At 35.5% G+C, this 26911-nt stretch overlaps 1 protein-coding gene across 6 annotated transcripts in view; it reads right to left on the bottom strand.

The window, feature by feature from the left end:
* ZMAT1 (zinc finger matrin-type 1) overlaps nucleotides 1-26911 on the bottom strand; it is a 62790-nt gene that overhangs the window by 3230 nt on the left and 32649 nt on the right. Inside the window, exons 2-5 of one of the 6 annotated variants that reach the window (XM_028522892.2) lie at nucleotides 16124-16230; nucleotides 12113-12214; nucleotides 11861-12035; nucleotides 9802-10086 (exon numbers count right to left, since the gene is read on the bottom strand). In XM_028522892.2, coding sequence (XP_028378693.2) covers nucleotides 9802-10086; nucleotides 11861-12035; nucleotides 12113-12214; nucleotides 16124-16230 — 669 coding nt within the window. Of the gene's footprint in view, nucleotides 1-6654; nucleotides 8683-9801; nucleotides 10087-11860; nucleotides 12036-12112; nucleotides 12215-16123; nucleotides 16231-26911 lie in introns of those variants that run through there. The other 5 variants (XM_036016584.1, XM_036016581.1, XM_036016582.1 and 2 more) reach the window with 5 other exon arrangements.

Here is a 26911-nt window from a genome sequence, read left to right as displayed (position 1 = left end):
GGCTTTTTTCCTAAAAATCTGCTATCTGCCTGCTTAATTTTTCTATGTGGGAATACAGCAGGCACTTTAAATTTAGCATGCCCAATGAACAAACCTTTGCCTCTAAACCCCTCAACCAACCTCTTTTTGTTTCTTCCTAGTTCTCTTTACACTCAACAAAACCTTAAATATCTCAAAAGATTAAAGACAAAAGCAAATTTTCACACTGTTATCTGAAATCATGTAGTACATTAGTTTACCAAAAGTCATTTCCACAGACAGATTTTAGAAAGGAGAGAGGTTTAATGAGATCCACTATCAGGACAAAAGATGAAAGCAAAATTCTACAACAAAACTACTAGTTACCACTTTAAAAGAGCCAAGAACTACAGAATAGGTATATTAGCTACATTCTGCTTCCTAGGTAGAATTGGAAACAGGACAAATTAATTTTTATTTACTTAATCTCATCATCTTTCCACTTCTCTTATTAATTTTTATTTACTTAATCTCATCATCTTTCCATTTCTCTTATTAATTTTTATTTACTTAATCTCATCATCTTTCCAATTTTCTTTGGTCAGAAGAAGCAAATAAATAAATACCCTAAAAAAGAGGTAATAAATTGGTTGTTGCAGATATTTTAGGATCAAGAAAGATCATCTTTGAAATCAAGCAACAACTCAATTGTTTAAAGGATGTGCAGATAATCATTACAAGGTGTATTGACCTTTCCCAAGCAAAGATTGTTCATGGAAACAGGAGACTACTGTCAAGAGGAAAGAGATGCTGACTTTGAAGAACATGAAAACTCTATGCACTTCTGACATACACGTACTCTATAGTGGGCCCAGAAGAGCTCAGCAGGTTATGCCTAAGTTTGAATGAATAATTCCTTAAAACTATTCTCTCTCACAGTGCTTTGATCCTGTGCTAACAAAGTCACTTTCTGATTATAATTTGGTTTCCCATATTCTTTGATACCAAAAAGAGGATAGCCTGGATATTTTTTAAACCCTGAGAACTGGAAATATATCCAAAGTGGGGCAAAAATAGTTTTACAGTTATTAGTACATGAAACACAGACTTTATTCTTGTATTAATTATTGTATTATTTTCCACACAAACTCTAAACCTACTTTTGCTCCACCATTTATATATGTCCCCCTACTGTAAATCAATACCAGAATGACAGTGTGTTAACTTAAGCTGCAATGTTTCTCAGACTTCTCTGATAAGAATCACCTGGAGTGTTAGTTTAAAATACAGATCTCTGGGCCCTTGCCCTGGAGAACATGATTGGCTGCCTCTGGGGCAGGGAATTTGGATTTTAATGATACCCTTGGTTATGGTTATCAGTGAACGTGTGAGAAATGCACCAAGGGAATACTTTCTAGTTCCTTAGTTATTTGCATCTTCCAAGTCTGTGGTTTGGTGATCGCCTAATTTGAAGGTGATCAACTCTGAAGATTCTGGACTTGATTTTTAAAATAATTTTTAAAGATTTTATTTATTTATTTTCAGAGAGAGGGGAAGGGAGGGAGAGAAACATCTATGTGTGGCTGCCTCTCAAGCGCCCCTTACTGGAGACCTGGTCCACAACCCAGACTTGTGCCCTGACTGGGAATTGAACAGGCGACACCTTGGTTCACAGGCCCACACTCAATCCACTTAGCCATACCAGCCAGGGCAGATTCTGGACTTCTTGCAAAGCTAAGGACTAAATTCAGGACTCTACATGTTCACAACACTTTACAGGAAATTATTACTATACTTATTTAACAGGTGTGAAAATTAAGGCTCAGATTTGCTTGGTCGACACCATACACTTTGAGGGCATCTAAGATATGCAAGATACGCAAAAATCTCAGTTTCCTCTAAATTAGTCTTTCTGAATGTTAGTTACACATTAGAACCACATGGAGAACTTTAATACTTTTCATGTTGCAGTCCACATCATATCCATTAAATCAGAAGAGCGGACCCAGGCTTTCTGACTTTTTGAAAGCATTCTAAACCATTTTTCTGTGCAACCATTGTTGAGAATCACTGCCCTAGATTATCAAGCCAAAGATATTCACTATAATTATGAACTCATATTTCAGAGGTTTTACATATCTGTTTAGAGCTATAAAGTATATGGTATATAATGTTCTTCTCAGTTCTTCCATTGTTTCTTAAAAATTATATCAGATTACCTATATTATTATAGGTAATACAAGAGTTTAGAGGAGCTGCAGGTCACACATGAAATATCCAGAGGCAGTTCTGAAAATGTGGTCTCATTACTATTGACTTAGCCATTGTCTTTTTCACACAACTTATCTTTTTCTAAGCTATTGATATCTCAGAAAATAATATATAAAAATGGTGTAAACCCTTTCTGTGAAGATTTAAAGCCTATTTATTGGTCCCAATATCAAAATTCCTGGTCTAATATTCCTGGCACCTGCCTCCATATGTTTCTTTTTTTAAACCATATGTTTCTTATACTCTCAACTCTCCCCCTCCCCACAATTTGAATCTTCCCCTTGGCCCCATCCAGCTTTGTTGCCCTCAGCCTTGCTAGGATTCCTTGTTTTTGACTTTACCCCAAAACTCAAGTTTCTTTGCATCTTGTACCTTTCAGAATCTTCCATAACCACTTGTGGGTCCCACATTTCTCCCAATCACAGCTCAATCTTGTAACTCCCTCGATTAAGGTGTTTGTTTTCAAAGCACAGTTGTGGGAAGTGCTGTTTGTCTTTATAGTCTAACATTGTGGTTCTCAATCTTGGCTCCATATTTCAATTATTTGGGTAGTTAATAAAGAGAAAATAAAATACTAATGTGTAGGTCCCAGGGATTCTAATTTAATTATTTGAGAGATGGCCTGAGCACTGGGACTTGTAAAAGCTCCCTGCATTATTCTAATATGTAGTCAAGGATAAGAACCATAGGTCCAATGTCTTAAACAAAGAAAAATCAATTGAGAGAAATGTGTAAGCAAAAATACAATTAATATGGGATTAGGTTTGTGAAAAAATGTGTCTAATTTAACTGTTTTTAATATTATGATAGGAAAACAAAACACTTTTTAAAACTAACATTTGTTGAAGACCTATTCTGTGATGGACACCATATATACTGCTTTATTTCATCCTTTTTCAATACTATGAAGAAGCCTTATTTTCATTTTATACCTGTAGAATCTCAGGTGCAACTAAGCAAGTAACTTTGAATATGCCTCTTGATTTATGTTTACCCCTTTACAAGACATTGTTCTCAATAAACAATTACCAAATATGAATTGAGGAAAACTATAGTCATTACCATGTAAAGCACTGAGAAGAATATTGCAGAATAAAATATAATCCTATGTCTGAAGGAGGCTATTTTAATTAAGGAGCTATAGTTAATGCAATTGTCAGTGAACAATAAAGTCTATGAGAAATCAGAGGAAAAGAATAATACCAAGAGCTAGAGCAGTGAGGAAAGTCATGATATATCTTGGAGGATAAGTTTTTGAACTATAAGGAAAGCAGATATGGGCATTCCAGAAGATGAAAGCAGTATCAGGTATGGCAGAGACAGAAATGGGCATGGTGTGTTGAATTCAAATAATCTGTTCAATAAACACTGAGGACCAATGTGGCACCAAGCGACATGCTAGATCCTAAGGGTACGAGGTTAATAAAACAGGCAGGTTGTTCACAAATCCAAGTCATAAAGATATGTGAACAGAGGATTTCAATCTCATTTGGTAAAAAGTAAGAGAAGTATGTTAACATGTATGGGAGCTCAAAGAAGCAGAGTCAGTGAGAACATTACAGGGATCTGAAGAGGGATACTGGAAGAAATGCTTCCTTTGTTAAACTTGGAAGGAAGAAAAAATTGTTAACTTGATGAAAAGAGTTGATGAAAAGAATTAAGGTAGGCCCTGGCTGGCATAGCTCAGTGGATTGAGCGCAGGCTGCAAACCAAAGTATCACAGGTTCAATTCCCAGTCAGGGCACATGCCTGGGTTGCAGGCCATGGCCCCCAGCAACCACACATTGATGTTTCTCTCTCTCTTTCTCCCTCCCTTCCCTCTCTAAAAATAAATAAATAAAATCTTTTTAGAAAGTTTAAAAAAGAGTTAAGGCAGAGTAAATAGCATTTAAAAAGCAGATATGGCATATATATGTACACATGGAAAATTACGCAGCCACAAGAAAAGATGAAATACTGTCATTTGCAACAACATGGTTGAATATTGAGAATATCATGCTAAGCAAAATAAATCAGACAGGAAGAGTAAAAAACCCTATGATTTCACTTGTATGTGAGACATAAAACTGAAAGCATCAAATGAACAGACAAGGCAAATAAACAAAAACTCATAGACACAGACAACAGTAGCATTGTTATCAGAGGACAGAGGGGTGGGGGAAAATAAAGGGTAAAGGGGGTTATATATATGGTGACAGAAGGATATTTGATTTTGGGTGGTGGAAACACAATGTGATACCCAGATAATGTATCATAGATGTACACTTGAAACCAATGTTAACCCAATAAATTTAATTAAAAAGAAAAGAAAAAAAGCACAGAAGTATGTGAAAGAACTTTTTTAAAAATACATATTTTATTTATTTATTTTTAGAGGGAAAGGAAAGGAAGGAGAAAGGGAGGGAGAGTACATCAGTGTGTGGTTGCCTCTAGTGTGCCCCCTACTGGAGATCTGGTCCAAAACCCAGACATGTACCCTGGCTGGGATTTGGACTGGTGAACCTTTGGTTTGGAGGCCAGCCTCCAATCCATTGAGCCACACCAGCCATGGCTGAAGGAATTTCTTAATAATTTGGAATTATTGTAGAATTAAATATAAGGGGGGTGAGATGGGAGAGGCCAAAGGGTGCCAGATTAAAGAGAGATTTGAAAGTTATGATAAAGAACCTAGACTTATTATTTTGTGCATTAGGAACCTTGAAGCAATTTAAGCATTAAGTGACATGGCCAACTGTGTGTTTTAAAGAAATCATTCCTCTAGCTACAGTATGAAGGATGAGTTTGACAGGAGTAAGCCTGGAAATAAGGAGACCATAGTTATATACTAGACCAGGAAAGAGACTGGAATGGGCTAGAAAGGTCACACAGTAGGGGCAGAGAAGAACAGGGAGATTAGTGAGATATTTAAATATTTAGCATCAGAATTGGCAAAACTTAGTGACTAAGTGAATGTGGGAGATAAGGGGAAAGGAGAAATATTGAGGAATCTAAAATAACTCTCAGCATCTTAGTTTGGCACCTGAGTGGGTGGTGATCCTGTTAACTAAAATTGGAATGTCAGAAGGAAATGTTATTTTAGGAGGTGAGAGAATAAGCAATGGTGAGTTTGAGTTTGGATACACAGAATCTGAGATGTCTGTTATATTTCCATGTAAATGTGTCCAACAGGCAGTTAGATATAGGAGTTTGAAAGGTAGAAGATAAGTTAAGAGTTATTTTGGAGAAATCAGAGCATGGGAGTAGTTAAAATAATCAGAGTGGATGAGATCTTCTGAGGACAATGGATGGGTGGGCATTAGAATAGCAACACAATGATAAAACCCTGAAAAGCACCACTCTTTAAGATGATAGAGAAAGAGGGGGGCATGTAAAGGCCACAAAATAAAGGGCAGAATTATGAGAATGAACAGGAGAGAGTGATGTCAAAGGGGCTAAGAAATCAGAGATTTTAAAAGAGGAATGATTAGTAAATGGAGTAAAGCTGTACCTTGGATTTAGAAATTTAGATGTCACCATGACTCTGTGAGGAATAGTTTCAGTGGAGTGGTGGAATAGTATTGTAGAGGGCTAGGGAAATGTATGTCAACAAACGGCAGTGAGTTGAGTAACCGAAGATATACATATTTGAAAAAACAACAAAAACTTGGCTAAGAAGGTAAGGGTAAAGTGTAGCAGTTAAAAGAGATCTCATGGTTAAGGGATAATTTGGTTGAGGCAAGAGATTGGGTAATCCGTATTTAATGGCCATTTTTTTTTCTTGATGAAATAAGGAATAAGCTTGCCTTACAGGTGTGAGGAGGGGGAGAATAGAGCTGTAGAAGGGTATCTTAGAGAGTGGTGTAGATATAAAAATCACTGCTGAGAGAAAAATGAAAGGATTTAAGTAGGACCAAAAGCCCATGCAGGTTGGATACCAAGACTCTGCAGAGGTACCCAATTTACCCTACATAATTTTCTATAACATCACTCAGTATCCTGAATATAAAAGTAGAAAAGGTGGACTGTGCAATTGATCCAGGGTTGAAATCTTACTACTAGGGAATGAGAGAATAACAATGAGGTATAAGTAAAGCCTATCAGAAGGTTGTTATAGCACTGAAGTGTGAGATGATGTAGTGGAAATGTAATGGAAGGGTAGAGGGTGGAGAAATAGTTCTAAGAAAACTTGGTAACACTGCCTGATGGACAAGGATATAGGGAATTATGAAGTAAAAAATGCTCTCAAAGATTCTAGTGTAGGTGACAAATAGTGGTACTACTAGCAAAGACAGAAAACTTGGGAAATTCAAGTTGGTTTTAGAGGACATTATTAATTAAATTTTAGATATATCAAGTTACAGGTGAGGATGAGACATCTAAGTGCAATAATGGGTCTAGAGATTAGTAAGGTAAACAAAACAAATACAATAAAAAATACATACATACTTTAGTTCCATATCGTTATGGTAGCCATTCCTGTGCTAATAAGATCTGGGCTGGATGAGGGACAGGAGGAAACAGTGAGAATGAAGAAGAGAGAAAGAGATTAGATACAGTAAAAACATAAACTATAGCAGATGGAAAAGAAGGCAGAGACAGGAAGAAGGGAGAACATGGCTGGAGAGTGAAATAGTTAAGGTGGCACATGTTAAATGGTTTTTGTCTTACCTCTTGCTCACTTGTAATATGGGCTTCTGATGTTACCATTCTTTGAAATTCTCATTGGCTAATTTAAATTCTCCAGCTATTTTTAATCTCCAAACAGTTACTGTTCTCAAAAATGGAATGTCAAGGCCAGGTTGACAATCTCTTTTTGAGCTCTAGCTTCAGAGGTTCATGTAAAAATGACTTCACTGAATGGATTAAATTATGCTGATGATCAGCATCCTCTCCCCAGCCAGATGAAAAGATCACCCAAATCCTCTTTCTCTTATTCTAATAACCCTGAAACTTCAGAGTACTAACATGATCCTCCCTTTAGAGTGCAAACACTTCTCATAGCTGACTCAGTTTCAACTTTACCTAATGCTACTAAACTAGAAGCCACTTATTTCAGATACCCTCAGCCAAACAATAAAAAAAAAAACCTTGACCAAGTGGAAGTTCGCCATTTCTTCAAACATCTACTACTTTCAGAAGCCCTGTGACTTCTATTTCTACTCTTGCCTAAACCAACATTTTTTAAAAATCCTGAATAAAAATTCATATATCTGCATAACTTTTGGGGATATGTTGAATCACATTAAGCAGGAAACTTAAGAAGTACAATCACATAGTTGGCACTCGACATATAAAAGTTAAATACTTCACTGGCTCATATATTAGACTAATCTCTATTGAAATAGGTATACTCTTGCCAGTTTCTATCTCTAGCACTGGAAATAGAGGAGTTAAATGAAGTCTCTCCCCTCAGAGTCCTTACAGTCTAATGGGAGACAAAGATACATGGAGAGATAATTAGAAATGTAGGTTAAGGAGGCATAGGAGACATGTCTGATGCAAGTAAAAAGGCTTCCAAGGAAGTAGTATGTTAAAGAATGAGTAGAAGTTTGCCAAGAGGGACATGGAGGTGTTCCAGGCAACATGGCAACATGAACAAGGACAAAGAGATAAGAAATAGCATAATTATTTCTGGAAACCATGAAGAGTTTGTAGGTTCCAACCTATGTAAATCATGGCAGGGAGTAGCAGAGGGTAAGTCTGGAGAAGGTAGGCAGGGGCAAGGTGATAAAGAGCTATCAAGGTTAAATTTTATCTTTAGAAAACAGAAAAACAATTAAGAATTTTTAAGAAGGGAGGGTAATGATATGGACAGATGTGCACTTTAGGTGAAACATTCTAGTGGTTAAATTGAGGGCAGATTTGTAGAGATAAAACTGATGGCAGAGAGAGCAGTTAGGAGATTGTGGCAATACTGTAGAACAGTGCTTCTCAAAATCTACTGAGTACAAATCACCTAGGAGGTCTTGTTAGAATGCATATTTTGATTCAGTAGGTCTGCAGGGAGGCCTGAAATACTTTTTTTCTAATAAGCTATCAAATGATACCAATGATGTTGGCCACAAATCATACTTTGAGTAGTAAGGCTCTAGGAAAGATGTTGAGGGCCTGAACTAGTGTGAGAAGAGTAGGCTGGAGATATGGTAAAAGTAATATTTTGGAGGTAAAACAGTCATAGCTTGGTACTTCATTAGATACAGAAAGTGAAGAAGGTGATTTTGGAGAATTCATAGTTAACTTCAGGTTTCTACTTTGAATGATTGTATGGATTTGAAATAGCTATGAGGTATCCAGGGTAAATAATAGCTGCCATTTGGATAGATATATGAATCTAAAGCTACACAGAAAGGTCATAAGCATGTACAGGTGAGATGAAATCAGGGGGTAGAGTAGATCACATTTGTATAGTAAGATCAAGAATAGAACCATGGGACTATCTATATTTAGGTAATTACCATATTTTCAGACTATAAGATGCACCCCACCCCCAATTTGGGAGGAATAATGGTTGTTAACGCTGCTGTTGAGTTCTGTTTACATTTACATTGGTGAAATATTATGTTATTTATGTTATTAAATATTTTACCACATTTTTTGCTTCATTTTTTCCCCATTTTCCTCCTCTAAAACCTAGGTGCGTCTTATGGTTCGAAAATATGGTAATTTTAAGAAGAGCCCTCAAAGAAAAAAGATAAGACATAGGATCATAGGAGAAGAACCAGAGCATAAGGAGTTACATATGACAAAGAATAGAGCTTCAAGAAGAAGGAAGTAATGAACATTTTCACATGAAGCAGAAAAAGTCTTGTAAGGAAAAAATTTAAAAATAACAGTGAGTGAAGGGAAAGAGGTAGGTGAAAGGAAGAATATGAAAAGGGAATAAATACACTAGTAGTGAGAAGGTACCTGTGGGGGGAAATGAAAAAAAAATATGGTTAGAACAGCAAGTGGATCACTTGGATTAGGATTAGAATCTTTATTGTGCCTGAATTCTTGTCACTCCATCTTAGCACCTTTGTTCATCCTCTCCTTCCCACTCTTAACAATCTAAATCATGTATTTCCTCTAAGAAGATTTTTTTGAACCATGATGTTTTATTCCTCTGGTTACTATAAATATGTACACAGAAATCCATGTCTGTAGCCTTGTGCAATGAAGTATTAATAACCCAAGTAATTTATACATTTGCTCTGGGAAAATGGTATATCCATTCTCATTTGTATTCCCAAGAATGACTATGCTATCACCCAAGAGACACTTAACCCATACTTAGTGAATGAATGGTATAAGCACCCAATACTAATTTAAAACATTTCTTTATATATGTATGATATAACAAGGAGCCATGGAAATACCTATATTTGATTCTGTAATTAATAAGGGTGATCCAAAACTTTCTGGTTCTCATGCTCTAAAAAGCAATAGACAGAACTAAGTCCTTACTCTAAGTCTTTACTTACCTAAAAATTCTATGATCCCATGAGTACTAACAACATCCTAATCAATAAGAGTAAAATTGTAGGTATATAAGTCAGTATGTATTTTAAAATATAAACTTCCTATGAAAGAGTTTTGTGATATTTTACTGTTTACCATTTGCATCTGATTTTGCTAGAAGAGGTTTCTCTCTTATCTTGTCTACAAACTTCTTTTTAGCTTCATTTCTTTTGTGTTTTTTTCCAACATAATGTTGTTGGGCCATTAATGGACTATTAAAGGAAGCAGGGCAGAGCTTGCAATACTTGGTTGGATTATTCAAATCCAAAGCAGTGTTGGAAGAGGAAGGCATAGTCTTGTCTTTAATCCCACCTGGAGGAGGCTTGACTGCAAGGGGCTTCGGAAAAGTTGACTCTGCAGAAGTAGTAATAGGCACATCTGCTGAAATAGTCATAATGAGAAGTGATCAACATGTGTTCAGCTATTAGAGCTACACTGATTATAAAATATTAGGGAAATTTAGAATTCTTTTAAAACCTACTATCTTTGGACTTTTTCCACATAGCTGTAAGATAAAGGAACTCAGGTTAAAAAGAACTGCCTTCTGTGAGAAAGGAAATTTGAATACAAATCTGTCCTCAAGTTTCTCCAACAAAGATGCAGGAAGGAATGTTTGGCATCAGGAATTCACTAATTATATTAATTAGAAAAATCAATCAAGGCATGAGAGCTGTCTTAGGATGGTTCTTGAAATTACTGAGAGTAAAATAGATGGTACCAAATACTAAGCTGCTGTACTTGAGCAGCACATTAAGTCATCTGTGTAGTCCAGATTTATTGTCTGTATCAAAATAAAATGTATGCAGTTGTTTGAGGCTATGAAATTATATGATTTCACAATTACAGTTATTTCAGAGCTCCTTCATTTAGTCTCCTCCCTGAGCCCAAATTGATGTATTTAAGTGGCTGAAGGTAAGGCTTTACAAGATACTTTCTTTTGTAGGGCAAACTGATTCTGACCCTTTTTAGACTGATAGGCAGAAAAACAAAAATATAAAAATTACAGAGGCTAGAATAAATTTTACAATAATTCTGGTTTCATTTATTAATACAATATGTTTTAATGTTGGATGAGGCCTATACTATCATTTGGAAATTAATGTTGGTGAAATTTCCATGCCAGGCATGTTATATTCTTTAATTGCTGAAGCTAGCAAAAATGTGGTAAATTATTCATTCCAGAGATTAGTTATCTTATTTTTGTGCTAGCATACAAATTTTTCAAAGTACATGTTAGGTTTTCCATGGTATACTCTGCCACCTCAGGCCAGAAGTGAGATCTTTAGGTCAAATCTCTCATGTACTTCTGGTCCAACATCACTGAAAGGAGGAAAGAGGCAATGCTTTATATTTATAGTTCACTGTATCTTTAGGATCTAGCATAAAATAAGTATTCAATAACTACTGACTGATAATGCTGCCATACTTTTTCTTTTTTATATTATGATTTTTAAAATAGAGGGAGAAAGAGAGGGAAAGAAACATCAAAGTGTGGTTGCCTCTCATGCACCCTGCACAGGGGACCTGGCCTGCAACCCTGGCATGTGTCCTGACTGGGAATCAAATCAGCGACTCTTTGGTTCATAGGCCTGTGCTTAATCCACTGAGCTACACCAGACAGAGACATACTTTTTCTTTATATTCATAGGAGAAAGAAATGAGCAATAAGAGTAAAAGGGGATTCCATAACTTACTTATTTTTTGCCTACAGTTATAGCCAGGAAATGCAGCATCATAACTATATTATGGGGTCTGAACCCACATATAAGATAATGTTCTGGAAAGTACTACAGCAAAACAAGAATGAGATAGATGCTAAGGGGAAGAAGTAAGGAGCTATGGATTGATTAGAAACTGAAGAGCTCAGGCTGGTTATTGTTTATTCTTTATAGTAACATAGAGAATCACTTGCTTTTATTTGGATTTAATAAGCTGAAAAGGAGAAGTCAAAACATTTCTTAAAATTCAGCTAACAATTATAATCTCCACAATAAATGAAAAGAACACAGAATGAGATTAACTGGGCAGAAGAAGAATCAGTATAAATCAATAGACTTTCTCAGAGTTTAAGTCTCTGAGAAAAAATGGATGACAGAGTTGGGGAAAATGATAGAGAAACCCTGTATTGAAGCTAAAGAAGTAAACATAATCTTACCCATATCTGGCTGAAATCCTGATGGAGATACCTGATTATGTTCCTCCATTAACTGCTTCAATTTTTTAGCATGGACTTTCCCCACATAGTGAGATTGAGCAACAACTGGAGAACTAAAAATCATATTGCAAAGATCACAAAATTTGTTTCTGTCCACTACTTCACTCTTATGCACCTGAAATAAAGACAATATTGTTAGAAAGATATAGTAACTCAAAATTTAGAATTACAACATCAACATAAGGCACTCACCTGAAAATTTCTAACATCCATCTTCATTTTTTTACTAGGCACTTCATTTTGTTCTCCATATATTTGAAAATAAAACCTAACATTTTGAGCATGTTTTTCACTCTGAAAAAAGATATAATATGACTTTGTTTATTCATTAACAGAGGCACCTCAAATTTATACCTCTTTGAATATGAGGGCATTAGTGAGTTGTAATATATTTGCTGCATACCAAGTTTACGAAAGAGCTATACATACTTTCAAATCTCTAACTCTCAGTGAAAGTGAAAATAGTGCTATAATTTAGAGGCCAGTAACATTTAGGATCTTATTTTTGACAGGGACTCCTAGTTGTTGTCTAATATCAATTTTCTTCCTCTTCCTTAGTTATACATCTTAGTCAATATAACCAGTTTAAAAAACTGCATGTTCCAGCCTCCCTTTCAGCAAGATAGAACCATGTGACTAGATTCTGGCCGCTAAGTTGTAAGTTTTGGGTGGAACTTCTTGGAAGTCTCCTTAACAGGGTGGGTGATGAGCCCATTTTCTAATCTTCCCTCCTACTTCTGGAATTGAGATGTAAAAGTCAGAGCTCCAACAGTCATCTGGGTCTATGGAGGATCTTGAGGACAGAAACTAATTTGTAGGAGCAGAAATATAGAAAATGCCTGGGTCCCTAATGATGCCATGGAACTGTAGTATCAGCCCTGAACTACCTATGTCTTAAATTCTCTTTTTGTAAGTAGATTAACCCTTCTAGGTTAAGCATGTTAGAAAAATCTCTGAACAAACATATAACAAAATACATAAGAACCACAAAAATGTTCGTGTAGATAAAAGGGAAACTAACATTCCTGAGCACATACTGTGAGTCAATCACTCTCTCTCTACAGAATTTTAAATTATAAAATATATTCATCATACAGAAAAGCACAAGAAATAATATAGCTGAAGCCCATACCCACTATCCAGTTTTAACATTTTGCTATGTTTCTTTCAGATCTCCTTTTTAAAAGAGGTAAAATTTTACATATACAGTCCTATCTCCTCATGCCCATAATCCCTTTATCTTTGCTCTCTCACCATAGGTAACCATTATCTTAAAGTTGGTCTGTATAATTTCCTTTCATGCTTTTATTCTTTTACTACATATGCATGTACCCATAAACAGTTTTATATACTATTGTCATTTAAAAACCTTTATGAATATGGAATAATTCTGTTCATACTTTTTTTCAACTGTTTATAAACTTAGTATTACACTTCTAATATTTACTCATATTGATCCATATAGCTGTAGTTCATTTGTGTTACAAATGAATATTATGCTATATAGTATTCCACTACATATGCTATTGAGAGCAGTTACGTTTTTATTTATTTTGCTATTGCAAGCATTTCTGTGCTGAACATATATAAACTTATTTCCTAGTATACATGTCAAAGAGTTCTTTCAAAGTAGATACCTAGAGGAGAAATTCTTAGTTTACAAGGTATAAGGATTTTTCAAGTTTGAATAAGTGTTATAAAATTTCTCTCCAAATATGTTGAAGCAGATAGCAACTCCAAATGCAGTGTATATAAGTGTTTCTGTCTTCCTATATACTCCCAAAGTGTTAAGTGCTATTATATATTAATTTTGTGCCAGCATTATGGTTTTGATAAGGTAGCTCATTATCACTTTAACTTTCATATCATGTATGGTTACTAGTGAAGTTGGATATCTCATCTATATCCTGTTTATATTACTTTTCCATTTTTCTACTGAGTTTCTTGTTCTAATTGATGTACAAGTCCTTTATACACATATATTCTAGACACTAATCCTTTGTTAGTTATATGAGTTATAAATATGACTAAATATGTGGTTTGTATTTTAACTTTTTAAAGAATATTTTATGTATTTTAACTTTCATGATGCTATTTTTATCATGTAAAATTTCCCTATTGGATATCATGACTTATTTTAAATCTACAATAACAACCTGAAGTTATTGTAGACAAAGGCAAACAGAGAAATACAAAAACAGAATAGACTCAAAACACACACTCATATATATTATATATATATATATATACGAAAATTAGTACATGATAGAGGTGTCACTACAAATCAGTGAGGCAAGAATAGATAGTCAAATGAATAGTGCTGGGACACTAGGCTATCTGTATTTGTAAAATGTTGTTACCATTCTCCATATGTGAAAATCAATACCAGATAGATTAAACACTTTAACATAAAAAATAAAATGTTAAGTGTATTAGAAGAAAATATGAGATATCTATATGATAAAAGTACAGAGTGGTTTCTTAAACATGTATAAATAAAACCTCATTAAAATTCAAAACTCCTGCAGAACTGTTTTTTTTACATATATAATATACACTATACTGCAATAGTCTAACAGTATTAAACAAGCTGTATACTAAAAGAGAAAAAAATCACCTTTTCAGGATTCATGAAAAGTCATGCAGTTTTGATTTGACAACTTAACAAGCTTAAACACCAAACTACAGGTGGCATTGAAATTTAAATTAAAAATATGCTACATTACATAATAGACTGCTTTATAGCCATTAAAATATTATAAAAGAAAAAAAAGATGTAATGCTAGGACAAAGTGTCCAAAATATGCTCTTAAATGAAAAACAAGTACAAAACAACATATACAATTCTCTTTTACAAAAATGTGTGTGTGTTTTCAGAAAGCATACTGGAATCATATAAGCAAAAGAGAAGTTAAATAATACAAATGATAGAATTATGATTGATTTTTACTTTCTTCTATTTTGTACATTTTGTTGACTGAGTAGTATTGCATAAGCCCATAAAAACTTATTTTTAAAATTTAAATTCAAATGGTTCCAACTACAATTATTATAGAACCCCTGGATTGTGTGTCACTCTTTACTAACTCTAAATCTTAGAGCTATGGAATCTGAGGATGAGCTAGACAAACTCACATATTGGATTTCATTTAATTTTCACAAGTAGAGTAAGAAAGATTTTACCGCCCCCATTTTACAGGTTCAAGAAACATGCTCAGAGAGGTAAAGTGACTTGCTCAGGGTTCCACAACAATGGTGGAGTTAAGTCTTGATCCTAAATCCTTTCAATCTACAGCCAACACAATTTACCTATCTGTAATTATACTAACTGAATCCCAATGAAGATAAGGACTTAAATATAGTTGCTAGTAAGATTTGCAATTAGCAAAATGAAATAAGGTGTTTTAAAAACTATAGCTGGCATTCTATTTCTTTTTTAAAAATGTACCTAGTACTTTTAGTAACCCAGATACCAGATATGAAAAAGAAATCCAATAGCTCATCATATGATGTAGAAATGGGATGCAACAGCAAATGAAAAAGCACTGGATATGAAATCACAAGAAATAATTTTTAAGTTTAGCCATGACAATGCTAGCTATGGAGAATCACTATCTCTCTGGGTCTCAGCTCTTTAATCAATAACCCCAAAAAGGGGGATTTGGCTGGGGTTGGGGGGAGCAGTGGGGGGTGGGATGCAGACAACTGTAATTGAAAAATAAAAAAATAAACAAAATAACCCCCAAAAAGTAAGAACATAAAACTTCTGCCTCTAGAATTCTATGTTTCTGTACCAAAAACATGTGGCTAAGTCAAGTGCAAGACTGGTTCATTTTGTTTTTATAGCCTTCAATTACTGTAAAGGAAAACTCTGGAGTTCTATAATAGCTCTTAATTCACATTAACAGTTTTCCTTACATTTACTACAAAGACATGAAGGATATAGTAGTGGTTTGATGAATACAAAGAGATATAAAATAGTGTGAAGAAAATAAGACAATCTTTGTAGTAAAGAAGACTGTTTAAACTCTAATTCCCCAAACTTAAGCTAGTAAGTTACTCTCCCTCTCTGAGCCAGTCTTCTTATCCATCAAAGGGAAATAATATCACCTGCTTCACAGAATTCAAAAAGATAACATAGGAAGTTTACCTGCTACATTTAAAAACATGCTTTAGACTCTGTTCCCATCCTTTTTAACCTACCTCATAATGTGATATCCTTTGTGATTCAAACTGTAGCACTAGTCCGCATGCATTACAAAAGTCTTCTGTAAAAAGTTCAGGCTTTTCCTGTTCATTCCAAGTTGCATCTATGAATAAAATAAAGGAAGGTGAGACTGCATATCCCATTAATGAATATTTAAAGGTATCATTTCCATTCTTCAACTATATATTATTTCATATACCACCTCAAACCTGAGTGCTTGTGGGGCTATGATAATAGCTTTTTGCTTATCAAGTATGCAATTTAATATGGGCATCTTTTTTTAAGATTTTGTTTATTTATTTTTAGAGAGGGAATGGATGGAGGGAGGGAGGGTGAGGGAGAGAGAGAGAGAGAGAGATATATCAATGTGTGGTTGCTGGGGGTCATGGCCTGCAACCCAGGCATGTACCCTGACTGGGAATCGAACCTGTGACACTTTGGTTCGCAGCCCGCACTCAATCCACTGAGCTACGCCAGCCAGGAATATGGGCATCTTAAGTCTTCCTATAATGTCTGATATGGCAAGAGTTATTTATTTAGTATTAGAAATCTAGGCAATACTATTCCAAGTTATGGGGGTACCAGTGACTTCATGAGCTTCTTGGAATGATTTGGGGCACCAATAATGACAGGTAGGACTAAAACACCCAGGCTTGGAATTTTGTGTTTTAAAGCAGACAGTCTGAAGACAGGCATTGTTTTAAGACTGCCACTTATCTGGACCTATTGCTCCAATATTATCTAAAAATCACCTGGGATCACAAACAAACTTTGCCCATGGTGGGCAAACATCCTCCATTGTACAAACACTAGCAAACTTATTTGGTCAAATGAGCCTCACACAGCCTCTAAAAGCTATAAAATAATGTTCATATACTAACATCTAGAAGTTATGATATAGTGTTTCTCACTGTAATAAATAACATATACCAAAACTTCCTACATTTACACTTGAAGTCCATACTTCTAGCTAAAGTTCTTGACAGCTATAATGTATTCCACCAAAAATTATTCATTTATCTATTGGGTATAAATCAAAAAACATCAAAAACTTGCTTGCTATTTGGTTATTTAAATGATAAAGCTTATACCACATAAAAATTTATGGAAAAATGCCAATGCTATATTACATATATAAAAAGTTACAGAACAATAAATATAATACATTCAATTTCCAGTGTTAAAATATTAAATACATAATACATATAAAAATATGAAAAAATGATGCCTGGAGTGGGGGGAATGGTGGGGGTAAATGGAGACAACTGTACTTCAACAACAATAAAAAAATAAAAGAGGTTAATTTTGAAAAGCTAGAAAAGGAATGAAGGTAGAAAATTTAACATTGTATTTTCTGTTCAACTGTCTTAATTTTTGTACAAAGCATGTAGGACTCTCTATTTTAAAAACTTTAAAAACATTTATTTATTTATTTATTTATATTTGTATGTATTTATTTTTAAAGAGAGAGTGAGAAACATAAATGTGTGGTTGCCTCTCCAGTATCCCCCTACTGGGCACATGACCTGCCCAGCAACCCAGACATGTGCCCCAACTGGGAACTCAACTGGTGACCCTCTTATTCACAGGTCGGTGCTCAATCCACTGAGCCACACCAGCCACAGAAATTTTATTTTTATTGTTGTTATTTTTTAATGTGGACACTCTTGTTTTAAAAGTTATGTGAGATACAGTCAACTAAGCTTCAATTTCAGTACTACAGTATAGACTAAGAAAAGGCTTACTTCAAATATTTCAGTGTTCCAGGTACAAAGGGGGAAACATGGCAATGAATAAGTATCTATAACTAGTAACCTTAAATGGAAATGGATGAAATGCTCCAATCAAAACCCATAGGGTAGCTGAATGGATAAGAAAACATGACCTGAACATATGCTGCCTAGAAGATACCCACTTCAAAACAAAAAAAAAAAAACTTACATAGACTGATAGTGAAAGGATGAAAAAAATATTCCAAGTGAATGGATAGGGAAAAGAAGCTGGGGTAGTAGTACTTATATCAGACAAAACAGACTTCAAAAGAAGGCCATAAAAAGAGACTGAGAAGGATACTTCATAACACTCAAGGGAAGAATCCAACAAGAACATAAACACTGTAAACATATATGCATCCAACATAGAAGCACCAAAATATGTAATAAAAATCTAGGAGGACTTGAAGAAAGAGACAGACAGCAACACAATTAAACCAGGGGATTTTAACACCCGATTGTCAACAATGGATAGATCTTCCAAGCAAAATATCAGCAAGGAAATTGTGGCACTGAACAAAGCCCAAGATCAAATAGACTTAACGAATATACATAGAACCTTTCATCCCAATGAAGCAAAACAAGCATTCCTTTCAAATGCACAAGGAACATTTTCAAAGATAGACCACATGATAGAACACAAAGCAACCCTCAACAAATACAAGAAAATTGAAATTATATTAAACATTTTCTCAGATGACAAGGGCCTGAAACTAGAAACCAAACTCAGGGAAAAAACTCAAAAACAGTCAAATTCATGGAGATTGAATAGCATGCTATTAAACAATGAATGGGTTAATAATGAGATCAAGGAAGAAATCAAAATATTTCTGTAAACAAATGACGATGAACACAAAACAGCCCAAATCTTATGGGACACAGTGAATGCAGTCCTGAGAGGAAAGTTCATAGCAATTCAGGCCTACCTAAAAAAGACAGAAATACTTAAAATAAACAACCTAACCCTAAATCTACAAGAACTGGAAGAACAACAACAAACAAAGCCCACAGAGAGCAGAAGGAATGAAATAACCAAGATCAGAACAGAGAGGACCCAAATAAATAAAATCAGAAATGAGAGGAGAGATTACAATTGATCCCAAAGAAATACAAAGGATTATTAAGAAATTACTATGAACAACTATATGCCAAGAATATGAAAATTTGGCTGAAATGGACAAATTTCTAGAAAAATATAATCTTCCAAAACTAAATTAAGAAGCAGCAGAAAGCCTGAACACACCAATAACAGCTAGTGAAAGTGAAGTCATAATCAGTAAACTCCCAGAAAGCACAAAAAAGCCCTGGACCACATGGTTTCAGAGGAGAATTCTACAAAGCATTTAAGGGCGAGCTAACCCCTATCCTTCTCAGACATTACAAAAAATTCAAAAAGAGGGAAGATTCCCAAAATCTTTTTATGAGGCCAGCATCACCCTAAACCCAAAACCAGACAAAGAAAAAACAAAGAACCCTGGCTGGTGTAGCTCAATGGATTGAGTGCGGGCTGGGAACCAAAGTGTCCCAGGTTCGATTCCCAGCCAGGGTACATTCCTGGGTTGCAGGCCATAACCCCCAGCAACTGCACATTGATGTTTCTCTCTCTATATATATATCTTCCTCCCTTCCCTCTCTAAAAATAAATAAATAAAATATTTTTTTAAAAAAGAAAAAACAAAGAAAGAAAACTACAGGGCACTATCACTGCTGAACATAGACACTAAAATCCTGAATCAACTGTTGGCCAACTGCATCCAAAAATACATTAAAAAGATCACACATCGTGACCTAGTGGGATTCACTCAAGGGATGCAAGAATGGAACAATATTCACAAATCAATAAATGTAATACATCATGTAAACAAAAGGAAAGACAAAAATCACATGATCATATCAACAGAGGCAGAAAAAGCATTTGATAAGGTACAGCATCAGTTATGAAAAAATACTCAGCAAAGTCAGAGTACATGGAGCATAGCTCAACATAATAAAGGCCAAACATAAGAAATCTATAGCCAACATTATACTCAATGGGCAAAAACCTAAAAGCTTTCCCACTAAGAACAGGAATAAGACAATGGTGTCCACTTTCAACACTTTTATTCAACACAATAATGGCAGTTCTACCCATAGCGATCAGAGAAGAAAAAGAAATAAAAGGCATCAAAATTGGAAAGGAGGAAGTAAAACTGTCATTGTTTGCTGATGATGTGATAGTATACATAGAAAACCATATAGACTCCACCAAAAACTATGCGATGAATTAAGTGACTGGCAAAACAGCAATATACAAAGTCAATATTAAAAAATTGAAGGCATTTTTGTACACTAACAATGAAATATCAGAAAAGAAATTTTCTCAGCAATTTTGAGAAAGAAGAACAAAGTAGGATGGATCACAATACCTGATATCAAACTATATTACAAGGCCACAGTAATCAAAGCAGTCTAGTACTGGCATAGAAAAGACACATAGACAAACAGAACAGAATAGATAGCCAAGAAATGGAACTAGGTCTCTATGGTCAATTAATATTCAATAAAGGGGGGAGAAGCATAAAATGGAGTAAAAATAGCCTCTTCAACAAATGGTGCTTGGGGATCTGGACAGCTTCCTGAAAAAAAATGAAACTTGATCACCAAATTACACCACACAGAAAAATAAATTCAAGGTGGATAAAAGACTTAAAATATAAGTCATGACACCATAAAAGTCATAGAGAACAGAGGCAGGAAAATCTCAGATATTCTACACAGCAATATTTTCACCAATATGTCCCCTAGAGCAGGGACATAAAGGAAATAAACAAACGGGGCCTCATTAAATTAAAATGCTTCTGCACAGCTAAAGGAAACATCAGCAAAATGAACAGAGAACCACCTATATGGGAAAACATTTGCCAATGATACCTCAGACAAGGGTTTAATCTCCAAAATATATAAAGAACACATGAGTCCACTCAAGGAAGACAGAGAACCTAATTAAATAATGGGCAAAAGACCTGAGCAGGCACTTCTCCAAGAAGGACATACAGAGGGCCCAGAGAGATATGAAAGGATGCTCAGCTTCATCAAACATCAGAGAGATGCAAATTAAAACCACAATGAGATATGACTTCACACGGGTAAGAATAGCCATCATAAACAAATCAATAAACAACAAGTGCTGGCGAGGGTGTAGAGAAAAGAGAACCCTTGTACACTGTTGATAGGAATGTAGATTGGTATAGCCACTGTGGAAAATAGTATGGAATTTCCTCAGAATACTGAAAATGTAACTGGCTTTTGACCCAGCAATTCCACTGCTGGGATTATACCCTAAGAAGACTGAAACACTAATTCAAAAGAAGCTATGCACTCCAATGTTCATAGTAGCACAATTTACAATAGCCAAACATTAGAAACAACCCAAACACCCATCATTAAATGAATGGACCTAAAAACTGGTACACTTAGCCAAAGGAATACTATGCAGCAGAAAGAAAGAGGAGCTCCTATCTTTCTCGAGCACATGGATGGATCTGGGGAGCATTTTGCTAAGTGAAATAAGTCAGGCAGTGAAGGACAAATACCATATGATCTCCCATATAAGTGGAACCTAATCAACAAAACAAACAAGTAAGCAAAATATAACCAGAGACATTGAAATAAAGAACAAACTGACAGTAACCAGAGGGGAGGAATGAGGGGATAATGTGTAAAAAGAGGAAGGGTTGTCAAGGAACTTGTACAAAGGACACATGAACAAAGCCAAAGGGGTTAGGATCAAGGGTGGGAGGTGGGGATGGGGGTCCTGGAGGGGAGTGGTGGGTGGAAAATGGAGACAACTGTACTTGAACAAAAATTTTAAAAAATACTAAAATACATAAATATTTTAGAAATTACCCCAAAATAGTCATTTTATAAAGTATTTAATGGTGATTTCATTACTAAAGGTGTCAATGGGACTGAAAATCTTTAAAAATATTTCATCTCAACCCAATAAATGTAGTCAGTGAGTTAGTATAGAAATTTTGAGGTAATTATACAATGCAAGTCAAATTGTAAAATATACTATGCATAATAAATTAATCCAAGTTATACAGTACTTGAGAAATTTTATTATATTTTACTGATTTTTAAGAGAGAGAGAGGAAGGGAGAGAAAGAAACATCAATCTATTGTTCCACTTATTTACGCATTCACTGATTGATTTTTCTATGTACTCTAACTGGGAATGGAACCCCCAACTTTAGCATATTGGGACAATACTCTAACCAACTGGGTGAAAAATTTTCTACCCACCCAGGGAAAAAATGATTCTTATTGATAAGTAAAGATTTGTGTTCACCTTTCCCCCCCCAAAAAAATAAAAATTTCAGTATTTAAGAATACTTAGTAACATCTCAGAAATGACTTGATGAACAGTTAAAATTTTACCCTTATAATATAGATTACCTCCTCTGAATTACATTTTAAATTGTTTTAAAATATATGAATGATTCATCCAACTTTGACTGTAATATCAGCAAGGTATGAACTGTGTTTCAGGACTTTCCTTGCTTCAGAATCAGCTACTATATGCAATCTGAACATAGAGGTATGATCTTGAACTTACTACTAAAAACTTTAATAATGAGTAAATATTATCATTTGGTGGCAATACAACTTACTAGAGGGGCAAGCTTCTTTTAAGAAGACAACAGAAAACTAACAATATAGACGTTCATGAATTCTTAAAATTTAACACTCATTTATTTAATATATCAGCCTACAATTCCAGATTTCCTCATTTACAATAATCAAAGTTTGAAACTGACACTTGAATTGGGAAATACCAAGGCTGAGTATTTTAACCCAACCTTTCATTGCTGGTATGCCAGGTCATTCCCACGAAGCCCATGACGTTTCTGGTGTCTCCATAATTTTTCATTTAAAATGGTATTGCCCCAAATTATTGCCTTTTACTAATTTCCCCAAGCAAGTTCCTGGTGTCTTTTTCTTTATTAAATGACATAATATTCCAGGCTCAAAATAACAGCCATTCTTCTCCCCCACAAATCAGGTTTATGTTAAATCTAGCTTATAATGTTATTTCATATCCATCTCTACCTTTTCATTTCCTATAACACTACCCTAGTTCAGGCCCTCCATGCCTTTAGGCATCATTTAGCTTTACCGATATTTTACTGAGGTGAGTTTAAATATAGCAAAGTTCATACAACATGATGAAGTGGGATTTATTCCAGGGATGCAAAGTTGGTACAATATCTGCACATCAATAAAGGTGATAAATCACATAAACAAAACAAAGGATAAAAACCACATGGTCATATCAACAGATGCAGAAAAAGCATCTGATAAAAATCCAGCAGTCATTTGTGATTAAAAAAAAGCTCTTGGCAAAGTGGGAATAGAGGGAACATACCTCAACATAAACAGGCCATATATTACAAAACCATAGCCAACATCATACTCAATGGGCAAAAACTAAAAAGCATTCCCTTTAAGATCAGGAACAACACAGGAATGTCCACTTTCACCACTTTTATTCGACATAGTACTGGAAGTCCTGGCCACAGCAATTAGACAAGAAGAAATAAAAGTCATCCAGAGTGAAAAGGAGGAAGTAAAACTGTCATCTGTAGTTTACATGATATTGTACCCAGAAAACCCTAAATACTCCATCAAAAAGCTACTAGATCTAAAACAAACAAGCAAGCAATATGTAACCAGAGACACTGAAATACAGAACAAACTGAGAGTAACCAGAGGGGAGAGGGATAATGGGGGGAAATAGGGAATGGGTTGTCAAGGAACATATATAAAGGACACATGGACAAAGCTAAAGGGGGTAGGGCTGAGGATGGAAGGTAGGAATGGGTAGGGTCAGGGGGAGTGGTGGAGGGAAAATGGAGATAGCTGTACTTGAACAACAATAAAAAAGTGAAAAGGGGTAAAAAAATCTACTAGATCTAATACATGAATTCAGCAAAGTTTAAGGTGAAAAATTAATATCCAGAAATGAGTGGAATTTCCTTTTTTCCTTTTGCTCTTCATCCTCCCCAAAAGATATGTTATTGATTTTACAGCGAGAGGAAGGAGAAGAGTGAGAGTGGGAAGGAGGGAGAGGGAGAGAGAGAAGGGAGGGGGGACATGTGTGAAACTGGAACATCCATCAGTTGCCTCTTGTACATGTTCTGACCAGAAATTGAACCCTGCAACCTAGGTGTGTGCCTAGACTGGGAATCAAACCCACAAACTTTTGGTGTACAGAATGACACTCTAACCAACTGAGCAACCCAGCCAGTAATTGGTGGCATTTCTGTATACCAATAATGAACTATCAGAAAGAGAAACTAATAAACAAACCCATTTACTACTGCAACAACAACAAAATAGTAATAAGATACCAAGGAATAAATTTAACCAAGGAGGTAAAAGACCTGTACTTGGAAAACTATAGGACACTGAAGAAAAACACTGAGAAAAACACAAATAAGTAGAAGAATATACTGTGTTCATGGACTGAAAGAATTAACATCATTGAAATGTCCATACTACCCAAAGCAATCTATGGATTCAATGCAATTCCTCAGCATAGATGGAACTGGAGAATATGATGCTAAGTGAAATAAACCAATATTTGAAAGACAAACACCGTATGATCTCACCTATAAGAGGAATCTAATGAACAAAATAAATTAATGAACAAAACAGAACCGCAGGCATGGAAACACAGAAAAGAAAGTGACCAGAGGGGAGGGAGGAGGAGGATAATGGTGGAAAGTAGGGGAAGGGACTAGTCAAAGAACGTGAATGAATGACCCACAGGTACAGATAAGAGTGTGGGAATTGACTATGGGAGTGGGGGGTGGGATGGGCGGAGAAGGGCAAAGGGGGAAAAATCAGGACAACTATAATAGAAACACAATAAAAATGATTACAAATACCAATGGCACATTTCACAGATTTAGAACAAATATTCCAAAAATTTATATGGAACCAAAAAGACACTGAATTGCCTCAGCAATCTTGAAAAAGAAGAACAAAGTTGGAGGGATCACAGTACTTCATATCAAACTATATTACAAGGCCATTGTAATCAAAACAGCCTGGTACTGGCACATGGGACAGAACAAAGAGCCCAGAAATAAACCTACACCTTTAAAGTAAATTGATATTTGACAAAGTAAGCAAAAACATACAATAGGTTAAAACCAGTCTCTACAATAAATGATATTGGTAAAATTGAACAGGTACATGCAAAAAAAAATGAAACTAGGTCACCAATGTATACCATAGAGAAGAATAGACTTAAAATGAATAAAAGACTTAAATATAAGTCATGAGATCATTAAAATCCTAGAAGAAAATAAAGGCAGTAAAATCTTGGACATTTATTGTAGCAATATTTTTGCCAACATATCTCCCAGGGCAAGGGAAACAAAGGAAAAATAAACAAATGGGACTACATAAAATTAAAAAGCTTTTGCATGGCAAAAGAAACCATCAACAAAATAAAAAGGTAACCCAGTGTATGGGAGAACATATTCATCAATGGTACATCTGGGAAGGAGTTAATTTCCAACATATATAAGGAACTCATAGGAACTTATACAGCTCATGACCACAACTCATTCCTGTCAGAATGGCTATCATCAATAAATCAACTAACAACAAATGCTGGTGAGGATGTGGAGAAAGTGAACCCTAGTATGGGTGGTGGGAATGCAGACTGGTGCAGCCACTGTAGAAAACAGTGTGGAGTTTTATCAGAACATTAAAAATGGAACTGCCTTTTCACCCAGAAATCCCATTTCTGGGAGTATATCCTAACAATCCTGAAACAGCATTTTGAAAGAATATATGTACTCCTATGTTCATAGCAGTATTATTTATAATCATCAAGATCTGGAAACAGCTGAAGTGCCCATCAGTAGATGAGTGGATAAAAATGTTGTGGTACAAGGAGGATCCAAGATGGCAGAGGAGTAAGTAGAAGCTACACTAACCTCCTCCCAGAACCAATCTGGAATTACAACTAGATTGGAGAGAAATCATCCAGAATAACCAATTGAACAATAGCTGGAGAGAAGCCTTATAACTGTGGACAGACAGAAGAAACCACTTCACCACCATGTGACTGGTATGGAGTGCAGAGGAGATGTGAGAGGGCTGGCTGGGCTCCTTCTGGGGGCAGCTGAAGTGCTGGAGGGAAATTTTATCAGTTAGGGGGTTCCCCCCAAGAAGTGTGGGGTATAAATCACAAGGAGAGCTCCCCAGCCTACAGCACCAGGCTGGAAAGGAACCCAAATAACATCCATCTGTGAAAAGCAGCGAGATTTCTGCCTGCCAGGGAGAAACAACCAGAGTCACAGAGAGCCTTTTTTTCAGGTGTGGGTTTGCTTCCTGGGATGTTTCGTTTTGTTTTGGCAGCATCTATACAACAGCACAAAAGACATGGTGGGTGGAGTGACTCTCAGTCAGCCAGCTGGAGAGAAGGACCCACTAAAGAATGAACCAAAAACAACCAAAATAAAATTACAACCAGAGAGCCCATATAAACAGCATAAAGGGCATCCCAAGTTCAGGAGATCAAAAAGACTGCACCAATGAATCCCACAGGTCTCCTGCCACAGAAGGTCACACCATGAAGACAGGGAGTCAAAGCAGGATAACCTAAGAAGCAAAAACAAAAAAGAAGAGTCACCTAAAATGGGGAGAAAAAGAAACAACCCATGATTGAAAGAAAGAAGTAATCTAGCCCTGGCTGGCATAGCTCAGTGGATTGAGCACGGGCTGCGAACCAAAGCATCACAAGTTCGATTCCCAGTCAGGGCACATGCCTGCAGGCCATGGCCCCCAGCAACCATACATTGATGTTTCTCTTTCTCTCTCTTTCTCCTTCCCTTCCCTCTCTAAAAATAAGTAAATAAAATCTTTTAAAAAAAGGAAGGAGTAATCTGCAGAAAGAGTGCTAAATGAAATAGAGGCAAGTAAACTATTAGACACTGAATTCAAAATAATGGT

The sequence above is a fragment of the Phyllostomus discolor genome, chromosome X, assembly GCF_004126475.2.
Source record: "Phyllostomus discolor isolate MPI-MPIP mPhyDis1 chromosome X, mPhyDis1.pri.v3, whole genome shotgun sequence".
Classification (NCBI taxonomy): domain Eukaryota; kingdom Metazoa; phylum Chordata; class Mammalia; order Chiroptera; family Phyllostomidae; genus Phyllostomus; species Phyllostomus discolor.
This window is presented reverse-complemented; position numbering and strand designations above follow the sequence as displayed.